Genomic DNA, 20,319 nt, shown 5'->3' with positions numbered 1-20,319 from the left:
TTTTTTTTTTTTTTCCAGGTTACATGCTCCAATTGATTCCTCTCCACTGCACTAAATCGCCCGGCCATCGGCCTTCAGTGACGGTCACACCGTCTCTTGCAGTCTGCTGTTCGATTTCTGGAGGAGTGTCAACTCCATTCTGATTTGCCCGTCACTGTGTCTGGTCACTGCTCATTTAGCTGTCAACTGACTCTCCAACCAACTCAGCGACCATCCTCGGCTTCTTCCACAAAGGCTAGCGAGGCTTATACTCCTGGGTTCTCCTAATCGTAGGCCGGCTTTTAATTTCCAAATTATGTGTCTCAGAATAATGTGCTTAAAGACCCACCCCTACTTCCGTTTGTTTCTGTTTTTATCTCAGCACCTTTCACCGGTCTACAACTCCAGCTCAATCAAGAAGTCCACATCTCTCTATATCCTACACCAAGCAAGTTCTCTGTTCGAGACCATTTCAACTCCAACCCATAAGTTTTAATTTTTATAAATGCCTTCTTTAAACAAAAGAAGCTAAATGAACATATGCTGAAAAAGAAAATACCGTCTTAGACACCTACCTTCCTGAACGTTACTAATGGTACAACTACCCTACAAATCAAACCTCGTCCTTGTTTTACAGAGTAGGAAACTGCATCTCACAGAAGTTAAGAAAATTGCCCGGACTCACAGAGCCGGTAAATGCCCAGATTAGAATTCAATCCCAGATTCTGTTTGGTTCCCAAAGTCGGTCTCTTTTTGCCACATCTTACTACTTCAGAGACTTCGGAGTAAGTCGGCCAGCGTCTGAGCTTTACTTTCCTCACTGTCTCATTAAAGGGAAATTGGGTTGAGTTATTTTGAGGTGTCTTCCATGTCAATCCTAGGAACAGAGAAGAGAAGGGGAGACAAAGGGTCTGGGAGAATGGGGGAGGGGTAGAAGAAAGAGAGGAGAGGTCTTGTGGATTTCTTATCTCTTTGTGGTGTTGCTGCTGTTTATTTACTGTAATTATTTACTGTGCTTATCAGATCTGTCTTTGGACAATTATCCTCATCATGTTCTACAGGCAAATATAAACTTTTCTTGGTATTTAAGAGAAATGTAAGTAACTGCAGTGTGAACAAGAAGACTGTTTTAAAAGAGGTATACTTCAAAACAATACATGCAGTCTTTAATTTTTACTTTTTGAACATAAAATGGCATAACCTGATTATTCTTCAACATTCTATGGACCTGACCCGTTAGATATATAAAGTGAAAACGTTCCCCCCAAAACAAAACAAAATATAAAACAAAAACAACTCTTTAGAAAGACTCCAACTGGCTGCGCCTAACAGTCACAGCAGTTGAGGTGGCCTCATAGGCTTATAAGGAATGGAGATTTTCTGGGTCAAAGGCTCAGAAATCAGATCAGAGTCAGAATAAGGAATAACCTTTTCAAAAGGCAACTGCCCAAACCGAACAACAATGTTTCACATGTTTACGAAGTGTGGAAAGAAATATGGGCCTCCCATCAATCTTCCCGCCCATCACACACACACACACACACGCACACACGCACACTCACTCACACGCACGCACGCACTTCACATTGTCGTTGCACCACGACGAGTAAAAATTTTAAAAATCGAAAAGGCCGTCAACAAAATTCATCCCGGAAAAACCACCACCAATAGAATTCGCTTTAAATGTAAAGGAGCAACAAAATTTATTGACTGAATTAAACGCAACAGTTTAAATGGCAGTGTTGTGGTTTCATTTTAAGACGTTCGAATGAGACCGGAAAAGTGCTATTAGTCCAAGCTTCTTACATTCATTAAAAGAGTGACTATCAAAAACAACAACATGCACAATGATACATATGCACAAAATGGAATTATATCAACAAATATACAAAATACCCAAAATAAAATATTTACAGGTTTAAAAATATAAACATTGGTTTATCTATCCCATTAAATCATTAGAGTGGAGAAAAGAGGAAAGACTCTATTGCTATTTAGAATCTTTTTTTAAAACAAGTTTTAAAAACATAGAGTAGTTCTGGGAGACAATTTTTGATGTTTGGGGGGAATTTAACATTCTATTATAAAAATAATATCTATAAACCTACTAACAATTTTCCTCCTGTGCACAAAAATAATACAGCCAAAAGCTTGTCCTCAAAGACATGCCTGACTTTCAGGAAAACTAATTATAGAAATGGAGTTTCTCATTTGGGTTTTCTTTCAAACAACCTGCAGTTTCCCATATTACACTGAGATATTTCATACAAAGAACTTGGGCAAAACCCGAAGTTAGCAATGAGCCTGGTGGAGTCAAGTAAAAAAACGACAGGAATTTTACTTTGCCTATAACATCGAAACCATTTTCCCTGATATTCTCGATAAAAACGCCACTATCAGATCCTCCATGTTCAGCTGAATTTACCCTGGAAACAATGAAAACATTACATATTATCTTGTTAGTTTCTCCTCCTTTATGTAGAAGTAACCGTGTAATGGGAGATAAAAAGTTGTGCTATAGATATTTCAGAAGGTTCACAAATTCCTTTAGGCTACCGAGGGCGATTTTGCATGTTAGCGAGTATTTACTGTGTGTCTACTCTATCCCCCTTTGCAATTTGACCAGATATATTTTTCAGTATTTCTGTTGTAGTTTATTAAACGATCCAGGTAGGTATCTGAGAAAGTTTAATAGGTCTCCAATAACCGGTAACCTAGGTTATAGTTCATTAAAATTGTCAACTTCTCACATAAAGCAGAAAGTTACTCTACCCAGTTATCAAATAATTTCCAAAAATTACCTCAGTTTACAATTCAATAGCGTGACCACCTTTTATTGAAATGTCCCACCGCATCTCAATTAAAATGAGGTCCCCCAAACAAGGGTTTTTTTGTTTTGTTTTGCTTTGTTTACCAAGCATAGATAGCCCATGTATTAGTAAAATAACCTAATTGTCACTGTGATGCCATTTCAAACCAAATTCCCCCAAATACTGAGAATGGCAAATACTGAGAACGGAATAAGAGTGGAAGAAAACTCAGGTTGCAATCTGCTGGATTTGCTGTTGAAACTGCTTTTGACTTTATTATTGACAAGGCAGGTGTCAGAGTATAAGATCTGTACTTAGCTCTCTTAGTATGTAACTCTAACTGGTGAATATAGTCCAAAATGTTGGCTGGCCCAGGTGAGAAATAAACCTGCTAGACTCTAAGATCTCCCTGTTAGACCTGCATGTATAAAACCATCCAGTAATTTTTTTTTAAGGTACACTTTTAATTAAAATAGTCTTCATTTTAACGGTATTCACAATCATAAAAATCTGGTTTGGCTCTTGCAGTTCAGAACTTTAATCAGTTTCTAACTTAAAACGAGTTATAGAAAAATTGAGTCATATGGCTAAAAAAAAAAGATTTATGAATTAAAGCATGAATATGGAGTTAGATTTCTGGTTCTAATGCTGTCCATTACTTATTAAGTGGGTGACTTTGGACAAGGTATTTCACCTTTGTGAGCATCATTTTCTTCCTCTGTAGAACGGAGCCAAGAGCCACCTTGCTAGAGAGGGCAGTGGAAGAGAAAGCGCAGAGCACCATCCCGGCATGAGGCAAACACCCATTGTGTGGAAATTTTAATTTAATATAAAATACTCAAATTCATGATGACATGCTTATAGGTGTTCAGTAACTGTTAGTTGAATGAATTAATGAATCGGAAAACATAGGCCAGGGTTCAATGGCTGTAGACAGAAGGGAGGACACCATACTTTGGAAAGAGCCAGGAGCGTATCTCTAACGTTGAGAACTGTATCAAAGCAAAAGATCACTCAACTAGCTCTTATCCAGACAAATTACACAGAACCTGCAGAGTGGACGGACCCCGGGCTCACGGCGGAAAAACAAGTGATACGTGCTTGAAATGACTGACATCTTATCAAGGAAGAAGTGTCGCCATGACAACAGAGGAGATTTCTGTCCATACTTTGGATGGTGTGCCCCGGAGGGAGGGGTCACCTCCACAGGGAGGCAGGTTGTCTGCCTACTGACCGCACAACGGGGGCAGGTTTCTCTGTCTGTGACGTGAGCGCCCTCGTCTCAGACACAAAACCAACTTCCGGCTCCATGACATGCGTTAGCTTTTTTCCTATTGAAAGGGAGCTGGTAATAACGTCAAACAGTTCTTAGCTCTTGAATGATCATAAGTCGTTGAAAGAAGAGTTTAGATCTCCGTCCCAGAGATTAGAAGAAATGGCGGGGATGGGGTGGGGTGGGTAGAAACAAACAAAAAAGATGAATGAAAGATGTCATCCTAAGGGGACAATATGACTAACCCAGATGGCTCTTAAGAAGCCCAAGTAAATCTTTGTGAAGCTCCTAGCAGTCACCGGCACTTAGTAAGTACTCAACTTACCAACGGATGTTAGTCATTGTTATAATTACTATTATTCTTTTTAGAGGAAATTGTGTAGCTTAATCCATGTCGCCCTCATTCAGCCCTATCCCATTCTGCTCCACCCCACAAACTATAGGCAACAAATACAAAAACAGGTAGGTAAAATAAAATAAAGTTGCTTTTAATGAGTATGAAATCCAATTACAGTATAGCTACGTATGAAGTCCATACTGGATGGGTTTTTATGAAGTATTCGATACCGTATACGCCCCATAAATATGTGCCGCATTGGATTAAAGTAAATATCAGTCATAAAATGAGCCCAGTTTCAGTTCTGGAGATTTTGTGACTATTTTGATCTTTCGTTTTTCAGTTTGAGAGGGAACTCCTTTCCATAATCGTGATACTATCATTCCGAATCACTCTTTAAAGACATATGTGCAATGAGATAATAATACTCCTATTGTTGCAACAAGTTGCCTCCTTTAAACTATTATCACAGTGACAAGACTTTGCAAAGCCACCCACGAAGCCATCAGAGCGGGACGGGGTGGCAGGTGCAATCACTACCCTCGAGGGGACTGCGCTGGCATGTCGCCGGACACAATGACCGTTCTTCCCACTCTGAAGTGAATGCTTGCCTCCTGCTTTCCCACACAGGCTACATTAAGATGCTAGCCTGCCATACGATAGCCTTTTGGTCTCCAACTGTTTTATAAATATTTTCGCATAATGAATTGAAAATTCCTAAGTGTCGTCCATGCCTCCCTGCCTGGAGAAGGGGAAAGGAAGGCGGGCTGGGCTGAGGTACCTGGGGTTTTTCCTCTCATCTCATCCGGGAGCTTTTAATCGGCCATTCTCAGTGGTGATAACAGGTGACCATGATCCCTTCTCTTCCCTATGTTTAAGAGCATAAAACCCCTGGATTCATTTCATAACAGCGATAAGGGGAGCGGAGTGTATGTGAATGTACCAGACCCTGTCTCAGTTATAGCCAAGCGCAGGGGGCCCAAGTCCAGACAGTCGTCATTCGGGAGAGAAATCTAGAACCACCACAACAAACAGGAAACGAGGTCCACCGGGCCCATGTTGGAACACGCCACATCGTGAGAAGGGTCGCATTCCTGGTCTCTGAGGGCACCGAGCAAATACAAGGGACACAAAGGGAGAGCACGTTAAACTCCATTACTCAAGTCTCCTTACAAAATTAGAGCGTCTCTGAAAATTCATCAAAGACGTCAATAACGAAAAACTCTCAGAAAGTTCAAAGAACTCTTGATACCTCATCGAGCCTTTTTACCTCGCTAGCTGTGTAAGCAAAGGGCTATTCGACTACCCCTTGACATGCAAATACTTGAAAACTACTTCTGAGATTAATGAATAAACCCTTTAAACTCAGTAAGTCGTCACCTTCAAAGATGTTAAATGCTTTGTACTTAAGGAGGCAGATAATTCGTAGGCAACGTTTCTAAAGGAAATCCTTAAACGTTCTATGTCCTCTTGTCGTTATTAGGCGAAATGATAAAAACCTATTTCCTCTAGTGATTATTCAGAAGCTGTAGTAAAATTCCTCCCCGTCGGCGCCAATGGAATGAATGAAAGCATAACTGCCATCGGCACCGAGCGGAGTTACACTGTGTCGTGTTGACATTAAAATCAGGCCTTCTCTGTGCAGAGCTATTAAACTGACTGATATATTCAGGGCACGCAATTGATTTGACTTTTTTTTTTTCCTAATTTGGCCCGCTCGTTGACTAAAGGGGCTTAATCAACCAAGCATCCCAGAATCATACATAACACAGGAAAAGGGTCATCACCTCATATCCAACCCTTTCCTTAAAAAAAAAAAAAAAAAATCAAGAAATATAGCCAAATTAGGTAATGGGTTAATAATACTTGAAATGGAAATCAATTAAAATTCTAAACCACACTCTGCATGAACATGAAAGGGCGAAAGTAGCTCCTGACAGAAAAGCAACCAGGATCCCGAGTCTACAGTTGTGTAACTGGTTAATTGACAGGCAAGAGGAACTTAAGGCAAACTTTGCCGACATTTTCCTTTCTTACATACAGACACAGCACAGTGGTGTCAATGCAGAAATAAGCCTCAAGTCTGAGAAAGCAAAGTTTGTTCCAGTGCTTGCAAAATAAGTAGATAGACTGCTTTTACTATTGCAAGAGTCTCATCAGTATTTCAGGTACCTTAACTTTCCTGGATAATGGAACAAATGAACAAACAACTTTGCCATGGATACAGGCAGAGGAGAATATAACCCTTGCAAGGAAATGCACAAGAAGAAAATAAAGGTGCTTTGTTTTACTGTTAGGAATGAAATTTATGTTCTTTACCAAGGGAAAATGAATGCGTTTTGAGTCTAAAGAGCACTATCAGTGTTAAATTCAATTTAAATCCCCTTCTCAAGACACAAATAATTTCTAAAATGCTTCCCAGTTTATTGGAGACGCCTTTGTCTGTTAGTTTGTGCACAGCTGAGTGCGTGAGCACGTGTGAGTGTGAGTTGCTTTATGAATTCCTGGTGGTGCATTCGCAGTGCTTAAGGCCATGTCTGAGTAAAGGACCTCATTTATAGGCATAAGGAAATTAAATATTAAAACATTACTTTGAAATAACATTAGGGTCTGACCTAATGCAATAAAAACCAGTAATCTGACTAATAAAGAAATTCGGCAAATCTCTACCACCTCTTTTAATTGAATCGCTGCAAATTTAAAATGGGGAACAACCTGCTTTGTGCCACTGGCTCAAATCCGTTTTCCTTGGATGTCTATTTGTCACTTCCCTCACATCATTAAAATAGGTTTTTCTATACTTAACTTTCGTAGGCTTATTCTTTCCTTTATTAAAAAACAAAAAAAAAGAAAACAAACTTAAAAAACATGTAATATCAGTTCATTGCTTAGGCAACCTCTCTGGAAAACAAGTTATAAAGAAGTGTTTATGTCCTTTACCCACATTTATTTCCCTTGAATATATCTAATCATCCTGATACTATGAATCACATCCTAGCTTATGAGCGCTGGTCTTTTGATTAAATACACTGAAGTAAGTGCATTTCGGACGATAGTACAGAATCATTAGACACTAACAGCATTCTAGGAGCTGCTTCGGTTAATCGTGCAAGCTATCCAAGCGTATGGGAATCCTTTCTGAAATAAATGCTTCATCGCGAATAATAGAGAATGCACACGAAGTCAGCCACTTTTCAGAAAAAAAAAATATTGGCATGAAGTGTTTACATAAGCTTGCCAGTGTCATGTCCTGAACATCATACCTGTCTCAGTCATAGGTCTATAAAGCAGAAGTCAAATGGCATGAGAAACGATATTTATCTATTGTTCTTTGTTATGTGGACTCCCTACTTTGAAGGATGGCAGAATTCACAAACTGTTAGAACGAACGTGAAATCTCTGAAAACCAAGGTTTGGGGTGAGAGACAAACAGACTCTTACCCAAGACAAGGCAGAACCACTGCTCTGAAACACCAGCACAATAGATTTTTTTTTCTCCCCCTGCATTGAGAGCCAGAGAACCCAGAGAACACAAAACAGAATTGCTTCAAGTTATAGCACATAAGAGAACATCAGTGATTTGGGGGCAGTTTCCATACCTAGCTATAAAACCAGATTTTCAACTCCAGGTTACAGACAGATTATAAAACATTAACAGCTGCATAAACTGTAAAATATGCATTATCTACACATGAAACGGTGACCGCTTATAAATGCTAAAATACTGGGTCTATGGGCATTTAGTGAAATCTTTCCCCAATCTTGATTTCTGCTCAGGGTGGGAAAAACAAACAAACAAAAAAACAAAAACAGGAAAAAAAACCCTGCTCTGCTGAGCATTTTATTTCTCCCCAAACAGATTATCTAAACCAACCGAACCAAAACTCTCCTTTCTTGTCCCAGTGGTGGATATTAACCTATTTGCATACCTAGCAACTGAAAGAAGGCAAATTTTCAGCCAATCAACGATGCCCTCTATCCATCAGGTAATACCTGGCTCCTTCAGCTTGGCCGTAGGTATTTTCCACACAGTGATACAGCAAAGGGTCTTTTTTTTTTTTTTTTTTCCTTTCTCTCCTGGAATGGAAAAAGAAAAGGAAGGAAGGAAAGAAAGTATCATGGAAGAGGAGGATTCCTCTGGTTCTGGCAAAGGTTCCTCCAGGCCCTCTGGACCCTGGCCACATATGGAGTGATGCTTACTCGGGTTTGGTTAAATCCCATTTTCTGCAAAGGCAAGTTAAGATGATTTCCCAGCGTTCAGTGCATTAAAGAAAAAAGAAAAGGAAAAAAAAATTTTTTTAAAAGGTAAAAAAGAAAAAAAAAGTGCTTGACAATAACCATCGGAGACTTAAGGGGGGAGGAGCACCCCACGTGTGGCATCCCCTCTTGAGAGTCCCCTGCCCCCCCTGGCCACAAAGACCTCCCCAGGTCGGTCTAGGCTCTGGGGCCGGGGCAGTCCTAAAAAGCCTTTCTTTAAGGGAAGCAGAACTTGTTTTAGTGGTTTCCAGGGCAAGTTGTATTCCTCGACGTGTGGTCGGCCGGAGCCCTCACACCTTTTTGGCGCTGTCGTGGCACGCCGCGGCCCGGATGGTGGCCCCAGCCAAGCCCCGGGTGCTGGCCCTGCGGACCAGCACTTTGGACACCGGGATTTTGGTTCTGGGCACCTCACTCCTGGCCGGTGTCGGGTGCACCACGGGATGGCTGGATGGAAGGTTCGCGAGGTGCTTGACGCTGATGGGGATCTTAGAGTCCTTCGGCAAACTGCCCGGGGTCCGCAGGGGACAGGTGATGGCGACGGGAGACACGGGCTTTAACCGGGACACGCAGGACGTCTCCTCGTGGGCGGCGAGGGCGGCCGGGCTTCCGTCCGCGTCGGCGTAGAGGGCGCAGAGCGCGTCGCCGCTGTCGCTGTCCCGGGGGATGGCCGCCTTCTTCCCGCGGCCCGGGCCGTCTTCCTCGGGGCCCGGGGTGGTGGAATCCCAGCAGCCCTCGTCACTGTTGGGGACGCCTTCCTGCGGCTCCTTCTCGGGGCGCTTGGGCTCCTCCTTGGCATGGAGCTCGATGGGAATCCGGTTGAGCCTCCTGCGCTTGACCAAGGACGCGTCCTTGGCCGCTTCTGCACACCTGGCGTCTTTGGGGGTCTCGGGCACCACCTTGGCGTCCAGTGCCGCCGCCGCCGCCGCCGCCGCCGCCGCCGCCGCCTTAGCCGCTCCCTCTTGGGGCCCTTGTGCTTGGTCCTCGGTCTGGGAGAGCATGTCCCAGAATTCCTGGAGATAGGTGTCGTCCACCTCATCCGGGCTGGCCATCTCCTCCCCTCCTCCTTGGTAGGCCACCACGCCGGGGTTCTTTTTAGAGGGAACTGGCTTGCCTGGCCCGGGGGCATGCTTGTCACAGCTGGGACCTGCCTCGTCCTCTTGGTCTGCAATAATATCTCCACAGCCTGTAAGAGAGTCAAAGCTTTTCAGTGAAGTCACGTCAGAAAACATCAAACAAATACGATCGGCCGACGGGTCTGAGGGCGGATCAGCCGCGGCAAGGTCAGGGACGGCGGGGGCGCGGCCGCTGCCGTGCTCGGCGTCGGCGTCGACAGGGGGGACAGTCTTTATCTGAGCGTCACCTGTCCTGGAAGCATCCTCGGCCGTCCGGACCTGCCCGGCGCCCAGCTCGGGGGGTGCCCGGGGCGCGTCGGCGCGCCGATGCCCCGAGGCGTCCTCTCCCGGGGCGCCGGCGGCGTCAGGGGCCCCGGGGCTCTCGGCCTCTCGGCAGGGGGCCGCTTCGGCGCCAGGGACGGAGGCCGGCCCCGGCTCTCCCCCTCCGGGCTCACCTGCAGGGTGTGGCGGCGGCGCGTCCCGGCTGGGGTCCCCCGGCGCGCACGCGGGTCGGGGCGCCTCCTCCGCGACGCACTCCAGGCTGACGGTGAGCGAGCCCGGCAGGGCGAGGCCGCCCGCGCCCCCCGCGCGCGCCTCGCGGCGCCCCTCCGCGCCGCGCCTGTCCTTCCTGTGCCAGCGCACGCTGCTCAGGAGCCCTCGCAGCCCCCTCTTTTGTCTGCCGCCGGCCTTGGCCGCCTCCGCCGCGTCCCCTCGGCCGCTGTCCGCGCGCCCGTTCTTCCTCAGCAGCGAGAAGAAGCTGTGCGACTTGGCCACGGAGCCGCCGGCCAGCGCGCCCGCGCCCGGCGCCGCGGCCGCCCTGGGGGGCCCGGGGTGCGGCGGGGCGCCCCCCGCGCGCGGCTCGTCCTTCCTGCCGCCCTCCAGCACGGCCACCTCGGCCAGCCCGTCGTGCGTCCTGCTCCGCACCATGCCCGGCGGACCCGAGCCCTTCCCGTCCCCTTTGTTTTTCACCCCGAAGATGCTGGGCAGGGTGCCACCCGATTTCCTCTTCTTGAATAATTTGAACGCGGCTTTGTTGATCTTGCCCGACGGCGGCTCGGCGGCCGGAGCGTCGGCGGCGCGGTCGCGGGGCAAGTCCATGTCTGCCGCGAGGGTCCCGGCCGCGGCCCGGGCGTCGCTCCTGCAGACCCCCGCGGACGCGCGAGCGCCGCCGCCGCGCGCGCTGACAGCCCCGCCGCCGCCGCCGCCGCCGCCGCCTCCGCCGCCGCCGCTGCGCGCGCTCGTCTCCATGGCAACCGCGCGGGCCGCGCCGCGCCCGTCAGCCGTGGGCTCGCGCCAGGCCGCTGTCGTCCGGATTCTGCACCAACCTGAGCCGCTCTGCTGCCGTCTCCCCCGCCCGCCAGGGCTTACATAACGCCCTAACCCACTTCAGACGCGGCCAACTGGGCTCCGCGCTGCGGAGTGTGTGTGTGTGTGTGTGTGTGTGTGTGCGCGCGTGTGTGTGCTCATGTGTGTCTGTGTGCGCACGTACACATGTGTGTGCGCGCGCGTGTGTGCATGTGTGTGTGCATGTTTGTGTGTGTGTATGCGTGCATGTGTGTCTGTATGTGTGCATGTGTGCCTGTATGTGTGCATGTGTGTCTGTGCGCGCACGTGTGTGCAAATGTGCGTGCATGTCTGTGTGTGTCTCTGTGTGTGCGTATGTGCATGCGTGTCTGTATGTGTGGATGTGTCCGCGTGCACGTGTGTGCGTGTGCGCAGTGCGCATGCGTGTGTATCTGTGCGTGTGCGTGTGCGTGCGCGTGGGGGGGAGGGAGAGCAGGTAACAGGGCCTCCAATTGATTGCAGAAATTCCAGACGTAATTATGGAATTCAAATTCCATCCAATCTCACCCACCTTCAGAGTCCTCCCCTAGATTTGCTCTTTCACAAAATGCCCCCAAAATGGACCCCAAAAAATTCTAACAACACAAAATGCTTAGTAGTCCTACCACCTATCCTGGTGAATCTTTGTGCCTTCCCCAAGCTCTTCATGTCCGTCTTTAACACTCGGGTTCCAAACCCAGCAGGCATGGAGTGTTTGTTTACATCCATGTCTCCTCCATGCCCAATCCTTATTGTTGCCTGTTCTGATTCTTGCTACAGAAACACCAGCCATGCTCCAAACACCATGAGCAACTCTCTGCAAGGGTTCCGCGCTGTTAGGGGCGGTTCCAGGCCGTTCTGTGGGCTGGAAGTTAACCGGTCTGTGGGACAACCCTGGCTTTCATCCCAGACTCCAGCTACTAGGGCCACGGTCACAGAAACCACTGTGCAGTCTGCATTTGGTCGCAGTAGACTGAGCTGAAGATAGAGGACACAGTTTGAGAATCTCAGGTCCCCTCCACAGGTGGCTCCGAAATGCAAGGTCTCCCCTTTCCCTTCCTAACCAGCGGGACATGGCCGTTACTCCTGCCTCTGCTGCCGCCCCCCTCCACACCCCTCAGGGCTGGGCCTCAGCCCCCTTCCCCGCTGGGGCAGGGAAAGGCCTGGCAGGGTCCCTGAGTACCCAGGAATCTCTGCAGCTACGTGACCTGGGAAAAGGAAAACCTAGTCCTGGAGAACAGCCCAATCTGGGGGACCTGCTCGGTGCTCTGACTCCTAAGGTGACTGCTACATTGTAATGACTGCTACATTGTAACCTTGGACTTGATTTCATGATCCCGGCCCAGGGTTTATTAGCACAAACAGAAATGTGGAGAAGCATGTACATTATGCATAGTTTCTATATATTTAATATTATTTCAAAATATGTAATAGTATAGATTATTTATCAGTATTTATTAAATATTATTTAATACGTAGTGTTTACATATGTGCAGGTATCGATCTTTTCCCGAATTATCTTGAGCTTCGTTTTCTGCGTGCCACCTGCATTATACTCAGAAACCCTAATCGCCGTGGGCCGATTGGAGTTTTACTAATAGCCTGTCAACTATTGTAGGTTCCGTAGCATGGGACACAGTTGGTGTGAACTTAGGCCTGGGGGTGATTCGCTGTCCACTTGCTCTCTTCTGTTGATTTTTATCAAAAACATTGTGTTGTAAAACTGAGAAATCTGCGAGTTTAGATTCAGGAGAGGTTCTCATTCCCAGCATTCTCACCCCATCTGCTCACGCTCGGCAGCCATGTCTCCCAGACAGGGTGTGAGGCTGAGACCAGAGAGAGGCTGTTCCCAATTCCTGTTGACCACGTGCCATGATGAATCAGGGTCCTCTCTGCCTTGGGGGGAGAACAGGTGTGAGGAGCTATAAAGAGAAACTCATTTGTTATCTCTCCACGACCTTTTGAGGGCAATCGAAAATCCTTCTCAGTTCTTCTAGACGCACCATACAATTGCTTAGCTTTGTGGGTTACGACATAACTGTGTCAGTCTGAGAGTGTGTGGCGGGGCTCAGGGAAAAATGAAGCGGTCTGTAAAAATGTCGCCTTCTCCATCTCTGAGCAGAGAGTTCGGAGGAAGTTGGCCTGCTTACCCACTGGGAACTCTGACCTAGCAGGACAGGTCAAATGTCAGGCTCATTTACATGAGAATCCTTGAGCCCCCTGGGAGAAATCTGGCAAGGATTTTAGAATAGATATCATTCCTTTAGGGCACAGACACTCAAACAAAGAGAAAGGGAAAAGCAGTCTTCAGTCTGGGGACGGTGCCCTGGTGGCAGTGGCGGTGGCAGAGGTAAGGTGGCACGTCATAGGCTCCGAGGTGGAGGAATGTGAGGGTCCCCAGAACCAGAGGAGGACAGGAAGGCATGGATGGGGCAGGGCGAGCTTTGGACGCCATGGTGCGAATGAGGACCCTCCCATGTCCTCCACCCCAAGGCCCCTGTTCTGGGGCTTTCAGAGAAAGGACAGTGAGGCCAGCTGACAAGGACCTCAGGGGAAGAACCAAACAGGTGTGTGTGTGTGGGGGGGGGTGAGTTCTAGTCAAACCGTTGGTGGCAGCTTGCTGTCTGTCACAGGCCATGGCTGGGAACCTGTGAAGGTCGACCTGCACCCTGAGCTGCCCTCCACCGTCAAGCGTGGGGGACAGGCTGCATTTGCACAAAGCGGCGACTTCTTTTCCTGAATGACAGATTGCGACCGTGAGGATAAGTTTACGGGAAGCCCCCTCCGTTTGGGGTGATGGGTTCCCCTTCCATTCTCTCCCCCTCCCCCGCCACGGCCCCGCCCTGCCCCAGTTCAGACAGTGAGCAGAAAATTCAAGTAGAAAGGAACGAAGAGGGCAAACGTTTCTGGGAGGAAAGCTGTTCCGAGGGACAGGATGCCCCGCGGACGTAAACGGCTCGTGGGGTCTGTGAAGACAGGCGCGTGCTCACCTCTTTCGGCGTGAGGGCAGGTTCGCTGCTGTGCCGGGGCTTTGCTCTCTGTGTAGCTCACGTCCCTGCAGCAGGATAATCGAAGCAAGAGAGAAGGGAAGCGGGAGGAACCATCCGAGAGCTTATCTTGGTCGCTGGCACCGTCCCTTTTCCAGAGGTGTGTTCTCACCAGCCTGGCCCCGCCTTTTGTCCTCGGCCTGCTGAGTGGAATTTTCTATCTGCGGAACACCGGCCAGGAGATCATGTGAACAGGGCGGGATGAGGGGCTACCGCTTGAGCTGTGGTGTGGGTGCTGCTGTGGGACACCCCATGTCACCACAGCCTCATGAAGGAGGCCTCTGCCTTTTCCTTAAATTTGCCTGCAGTCTGTAAAGGGATAACGTTTAAGCGCTGGAGTTTGGGAGAGAGACTGGAATCAGGGCCCACACCTCCCATCCCCAGACCCCTTAGCCTGCTCTGGACCGCAGCCCGATGGGAGATGCCAGCTCCCCGCCTCGTCCATCTCCACCTGCCAGCCACCGTGGCTGTCACCCAGGAGGCCTGTGACGCTGCCTCAGAAGGCTTCCAGCCCAGGGTCCCTGTTACGTGGACCATCGGGAAAGGGTCCAGCTTTGCCAGCCTTGACCCTCACCCCCCAGTCCACTCTGTCCACATACCCGAGGCCTGTCCTTGCCCTCCGAGGGATGTCGTGGGCCTCGCACAAGCTGAGACCACAGGGCGAAGTGCCCAGTCCCAGGACAACAGTGTGGATGCCCCTTGCAGGGAGCCTGGCCCAGGGGTCAACCAGACGACAGCTTCCTGTACCCCCTTTCCTGGGGTCGCTCTAGCCCACAGTGGATGGGGCAAGGACGAGAGAAATCTGAGCACAGGAATCCCTGAGCTTTCATGGTTTGTTTTTTTTTTTTTTTTTGCATATTTTGATTCTTGAATTTTTTTTTCCCCGAACATCAGCCTCGCTGTGGATTAATAGCTGTTCTGGGTATATGTTTATTCGGAGAAGAAATTCGTTTCTAATTAGTGACATGCGCGTGTAAAAAGCCCAGCACAGCTTGTAATTTTCCACATTAACCCCGGCGCACAGCCGAGGCTGCTGAGGGAAGAGCTCTCATCTCGAGAGGAAGGAGGGTCCCCTGTTGCATCCGGGGAGCTCAGGGCATGAGCTGGCCCACCTCGGTCTCTAGATACATCATTCCAAATGCTCCCTCTGTCTTCATGTGGCTCCCTTCCCACATGTCTGTCTGTCCCCTTCTCCCTCACGAGGACAGCAGCCTTAGGGGTTAAGGCCCCTGGCTCCAGCATGGCCTCGTCTTAACTTACAGCTCAGTCACATCTGCAAGAACCCCATCTCCACGCGAGGTCACCTTCCCAGGTACCAGGGCTTAGGACTTGCACATAGCTTTTGGGGGGCACGACTGAACCCATAACGAGCATCACTGACAGCGATGGAGGCAGCGCTTGGCCTTCATTCCTTCAGCGCGGTCGCCGGTGCCCTTGGCACAGACATCGGTGGGTTCGAACTGGACGCCGGCTGCCCCGGCAGGTGTGGGCCCTTGGCAGATCTCAAGGGCATGGATGGCGATTCCAGGGTTGCCAACAAGGGGAGGACCGTATCAGTGCCAGCCAGAATAAACAAGAAAGGTGGCCAAGAGGACTAGATCTCAGCGTACGTACCTCTCAGGGTCACCCAGGAGGAGCAGGAGAGGCGTGTCAGAACAAAAGCAACAGTGGCCACCGACGGCCTCCCGATTCCTGCACTGAAGCCGCAGTGGCCCCATGACCCCCAGTCGGCTCCTCCCCAGAAGTCCCTTTCCTCCTGGTCTGCTTTTTGCCTAGAGCTACTCTCAGGATACAGTCCATCTCAGATTGCGGAGCAGGTGGGGGTCCCCTCAAGCTGTCAGCACCAGGGTGGGCACAGGGAAGCCACAGTCAGAGCAGAATGCGGTCAGACAGCAGAGGGCGTGTGGACGGGATGCCAGGGCGTTGGGCCTGGACGCGTGCCCTTTAGGGAGCGACCAGACTCGGCAGGAACCAGCTAATCCTGATGCAGACCGGAGCCAAGTCCAAGACGAGGGCCCACAGGTGTCAATGAGGAGGCGAGGCTCGGAATTCAAGAGCGTGAGCCCGGAGCGGGCTGCGAGAAACGATCGAAAGGCCAAGCCTGGCCCCTTGGTGTACTTTCGCTCGTCTTCCAGAGACTCTACCTTGTATCTGCTTTTCGACACGAAGCCACCTCACGCGCAGCCGGATCAGCAGATGGGCGCCCGCACGAACCACCTCGTGCAGCAGAGGCAGGTCGTCTGCTCCGGCTCCTCATCCCCACCTGGTGTCCAGCCGCGTGAGCAGGCTGCTCGCTGCTCCCACGCCCTCCTGGAACCGCGAGACTCGGGACCACTGGCTCCGTTCCTCGGCTCCTTCAATTTCGGTCTCAGAGACACGAGAAAGTCCTCCTGCTCTCCCGCGCCGCCCATGCCCCCCGCGCCCCCGCGCCGCCCCGCGCCTCCGCGCCCCCTGCGTCCCCGCGCCGCCCCGCGCCCCCGCGCCGCCCCGCGCCCCCGCGCCGCCCCGCACTCCCACACTGCTCTGGTTTCGCCCCTGCCCCATGCTGTAACATCTCCCCGCCTGCCCCTGCCGTGATGGCATCAGGGACACGCACAAGGGCTCCAGACAGACAGCGGCAGCGTCCTTCCTGCCTCCGTCTGCCCCCCTTTGGAGCTAACCTGAGTCGGGGTGCAGGGAGCAGAGCCCTTTCTCAAAGGCCCTCTGCATTCTTTCTTCCTCTCTAACTTCCTGTCTCCCATTCACCAGAGTCCGTGCCCACAGAAATGCATGTGTATGTATGTATGTGTATGTATATATATTATATATGTATATTTTTTAATTTTATCGCTTAGTTTGAGACCTTGGCTCTCGAAGTTCAAATGGCCCTGTCTTACACCATTAAAAAAGAAAGTTTTCGATTAGAGCAGACAGCTAGCAGAACCACCCACAGAGCAACCCACCCCACAGCCGCTCTGGGAAAGAGGAGCATTCTGCGTCTCCCAGGGGTTCACTGTCGAACATGCTTCCTCGTCCCACAAAGATGGCGTGTTAGATGGCAAGACCTCGGTTTTCCAGTCTCTGCCGCCCCCTCGCTCCTTTCATGCCCCTTAGCCTTCTCCTTTGCAGAGAATTTTTTTTTTTTTTCCAAGCAAACGCATGTAGGGAATGTTTGAAACAGACTAGATTAAGTCCTGACTGTGGTTATTGCCACCTCTGGAATCTTTTAGGAAGGGGCCTCCTCCACGGTGCCTGAGCCGGGTCCACAGCAGGCATTGAGTGTCTACTGTGTGCTGCTGGGTGTTGGCATAAATAAACCGTGATGCTGGCCCGTGATGGCGACCAGGAGACTCGTCAACATGACACTTGGTTCAATGTCAACTCCCGGTACCAGGCCTCAGCAGCCTGAGTGTGAGTTTTGTCTGCTTTGAAAAAAAAAAAAAAAAATATCCGTGTTTTCCTCCGTGATGGGTTAATCCCCAAATAGCCAGGCTTACTTCTGTCGCACATCCTAACCACCTGCCGGGCTTTCTCCCTGTGCTTTAGGCCCAGCCCCTAATCCGGCCTCACGCAGTTTTCATTTACGTTTCATTTGCCATCCAGCACCGCAAGGTTACTTTCTTTCCAAAAGACAGAAATCTCAGCAGATGTAGTCATTCTGGGATGTTTCCTGGACACACACCAGTGAGCTCATTAGCCCGAGCTAACCATGAGGCTATTTTTCTTTTTAGTTTGCAGCAAAGAGCAGGATCATGTGGTTCCCTCCCAGCAGCTCCCAATTCCCGCACGTCCAGGGAACAGTGGCTGAGATCACCCTCAAGAAGGAGGCCCGGCCTGCTGAATATCCATGCTTCTTACGAGGGCCTCCTTTTGTTCAGTGGAAGACCGAAGCTCAAACAGGAAATTTCTGGGTCAGCTACACTTCGCTCTAATAAAAAAACATCTAGCCAAAAAGAACAGCAAAACTACGGCCCAGCCTTTGTCGAGCGTCTTGTCTGATTACCCAATTATTACAGCTCAGATTAGGAAGGGATTAACCCTGAGGTTTGACAGATGGAGAACACTATTAAAATACCCCATGTGGGGTTTCAGAGTGAGTAGCAAAGTGACCACCTGTCCCTGTTTCTTAGGTCAGTCTGTCCTTATTGAGAGCCCCGCCATCACTGTTGTTAATGCCCATGTGGGAGAAACTCAGGACGGCAGGAAGTGAGCTGGGGCCCCCGCCTGCTCCCCCAGAACCTCTGCCCTCCGGCTTCTCTTCTCCTGCCTCGTGCTCTGCCCTAGAATGACACTTACTGCTGGCTTGCAAGTGGCTTTGGGCAGTTATGTCTCAGGGCCCTGAGGAACAAGTCCGGGACATTTTATTAGATCATAACAGACAGGAAGGTTTCAATTCCAGCTCTTTTTCCTTCTAACTTTGAAATCAGTAACTCCTCCTTGCCAGAACTACTGTAATTAAGGGGTTGCCTCGGGCCGTTTCTTTGGCCCAGAAGCTGGAGAGAAAGCAGTGAGACCTGTTCTGTGACTTTGCACCTTTTCACCCTACTTTTGGGAACCCTGAGACCATCTTTGTACCACACCGCTGGACAAGGACTCTGAGTGGCTTGGACCTTGTGGTCCAGCCTTGAATTCACAGGCAGAAAGGTGCTGTAAGCAGCCCACTCAATAATTCATAAGCCACTTAGCTTCTCTGCTCCTAGTCCTTTGTCTTCCAGAAGTGGTAATGCTGACCTCATAAAGATGTGTCAGAAACATTAACAGCTGATGAGAAAACATTATGGCAAATAAAATATGTTGAGTAATCTCAAAATTGTAATGACTTAGCCAGATAAGTAGTACTTCTTTCTTACATACCTAGCCAAAGTCAACTCAAGAAAAGCATCCTGAGTACATCTTGGGCCTTCTCCATCACAGACATAGGCCCAGCACGACAGAGCATAGAATCTCAAGGTTGGTGGGTCATCCATCCCAACTCCGCAAGCGCCTGGGGAAGGGGACCTCGCAACACTCAGAAGCGACTTACTCCGTGTCTAGACAATTCCATTAGAGATTTATTTTGTTAAATAGAGTCTAATTATTTTGTATCTTCACAACTTCTATCCCTTAGTCCTGGCGCTACCCCTGTATTGAGTATTTATGGCCCAGATATGTTGTTCCAAGTGATTCTCACGCATTAAATTATTGAATCCCCGCAGTAATTACATGAGGCGGGGCCTCCCTATTTTGCAGGAGAGGAAACTTGGACAAAAACAGTTGAATGGTTTGCTCGAGATCAAACAGAGGCCGAGCAGTCTGTTTCCACAGTCCACCTTCTCATTGTTTTGATTATCTATGGCCGAATGACACCACAGTCCCAAACTTAAGGGCTTAAAAAACAAGTGACCGTTTTATTTGCTCAGAATTCTGTGGACCAGATATTTCCACAGAGCTCAGCTGGGCACATCTTCTATTTCACTTGGCATTGACCGAGGTCCCTCAGGGATGGCAGTGTGATGGCTGGAATGGGGGTGTCCAGGGTGACCTCACGCACACATCTGGAGCCGTGGCAAGGACAGCTGAGAGGTTCTATGTGGCTCTCACCAAGGGACTAGGTTGTGCTTCTTTTCAGGATAGCCGGACCCCGAAAGCAAGCATTTCAGCCAGCAAAGGCGAAAGCCGGTCTGTTCAGGCCCAGCCTCAGAAGTTGTGCAACAGCACATCCACCAAATTCTACTGCGGGTAAGCCCTGGGGCCAGCCTCGATTCAAGGGGAGGACCGCCAAACTTCGCCTCTTTGCTGGAGAATGGCAAGATCACAATGTGTGACACGAGAGAGAGTCTCGTGGCCATCTGGAGAAAACGCCATCCGCCAAAACCACAACACAAGACTGCCTCTCTCAGAAAACACATTTACGCACATTTCCAAGCGACACCCCTCCAGATGCCGGAGACTAGCTCTCAAGGATCTCTGAGTCTTCTTTCAGTATATGAACTGTGCCTCATCAACTATGGGGTCATCCTGTCCTTCTCCCCCGATGTGCCCCAGAACAAGATGCCATATTCCTGGGCGAGGCTGGGCTGGCACAGAGCAGAAGGAGCATCGTCTCCTGGCTTCTGGATATGAATATTAAATCGAACAGGATTTTTTTTTTTTTACTGTCAAGTAGCACCACATAGAAATTCCGTCACCCAAAATCCGATGTCCCCCACTCTGTACTTGTGCG

General features: G+C 49.5%; 1 protein-coding gene across 1 annotated transcript; it reads right to left on the bottom strand.

Moving 5' to 3' along the window:
• Positions 1-6,090: 6,090 nt before the first annotated feature.
• On the bottom strand, positions 6,091-10,962 carry AMER2 (APC membrane recruitment protein 2; the record flags this gene model as incomplete). The annotated part of the gene is made up of 2 exons (XM_016165119.2): positions 6,091-9,839; positions 10,224-10,962. Coding segments are annotated over 2 exons (1,632 nt in total), but the record flags the coding sequence as incomplete, so codon positions are not given.
• Positions 10,963-20,319: the final 9,357 nt, after the last annotated feature.

This window comes from Rousettus aegyptiacus, unplaced genomic scaffold (genome assembly GCF_014176215.1).
Source record: "Rousettus aegyptiacus isolate mRouAeg1 unplaced genomic scaffold, mRouAeg1.p scaffold_m13_p_11, whole genome shotgun sequence".
NCBI classification, from domain to species: Eukaryota; Metazoa; Chordata; class Mammalia; order Chiroptera; family Pteropodidae; genus Rousettus; species Rousettus aegyptiacus.
The sequence above is the reverse complement of the archived record's forward strand: the minus strand, read 5'-3'. Positions and strand labels throughout refer to the sequence as shown.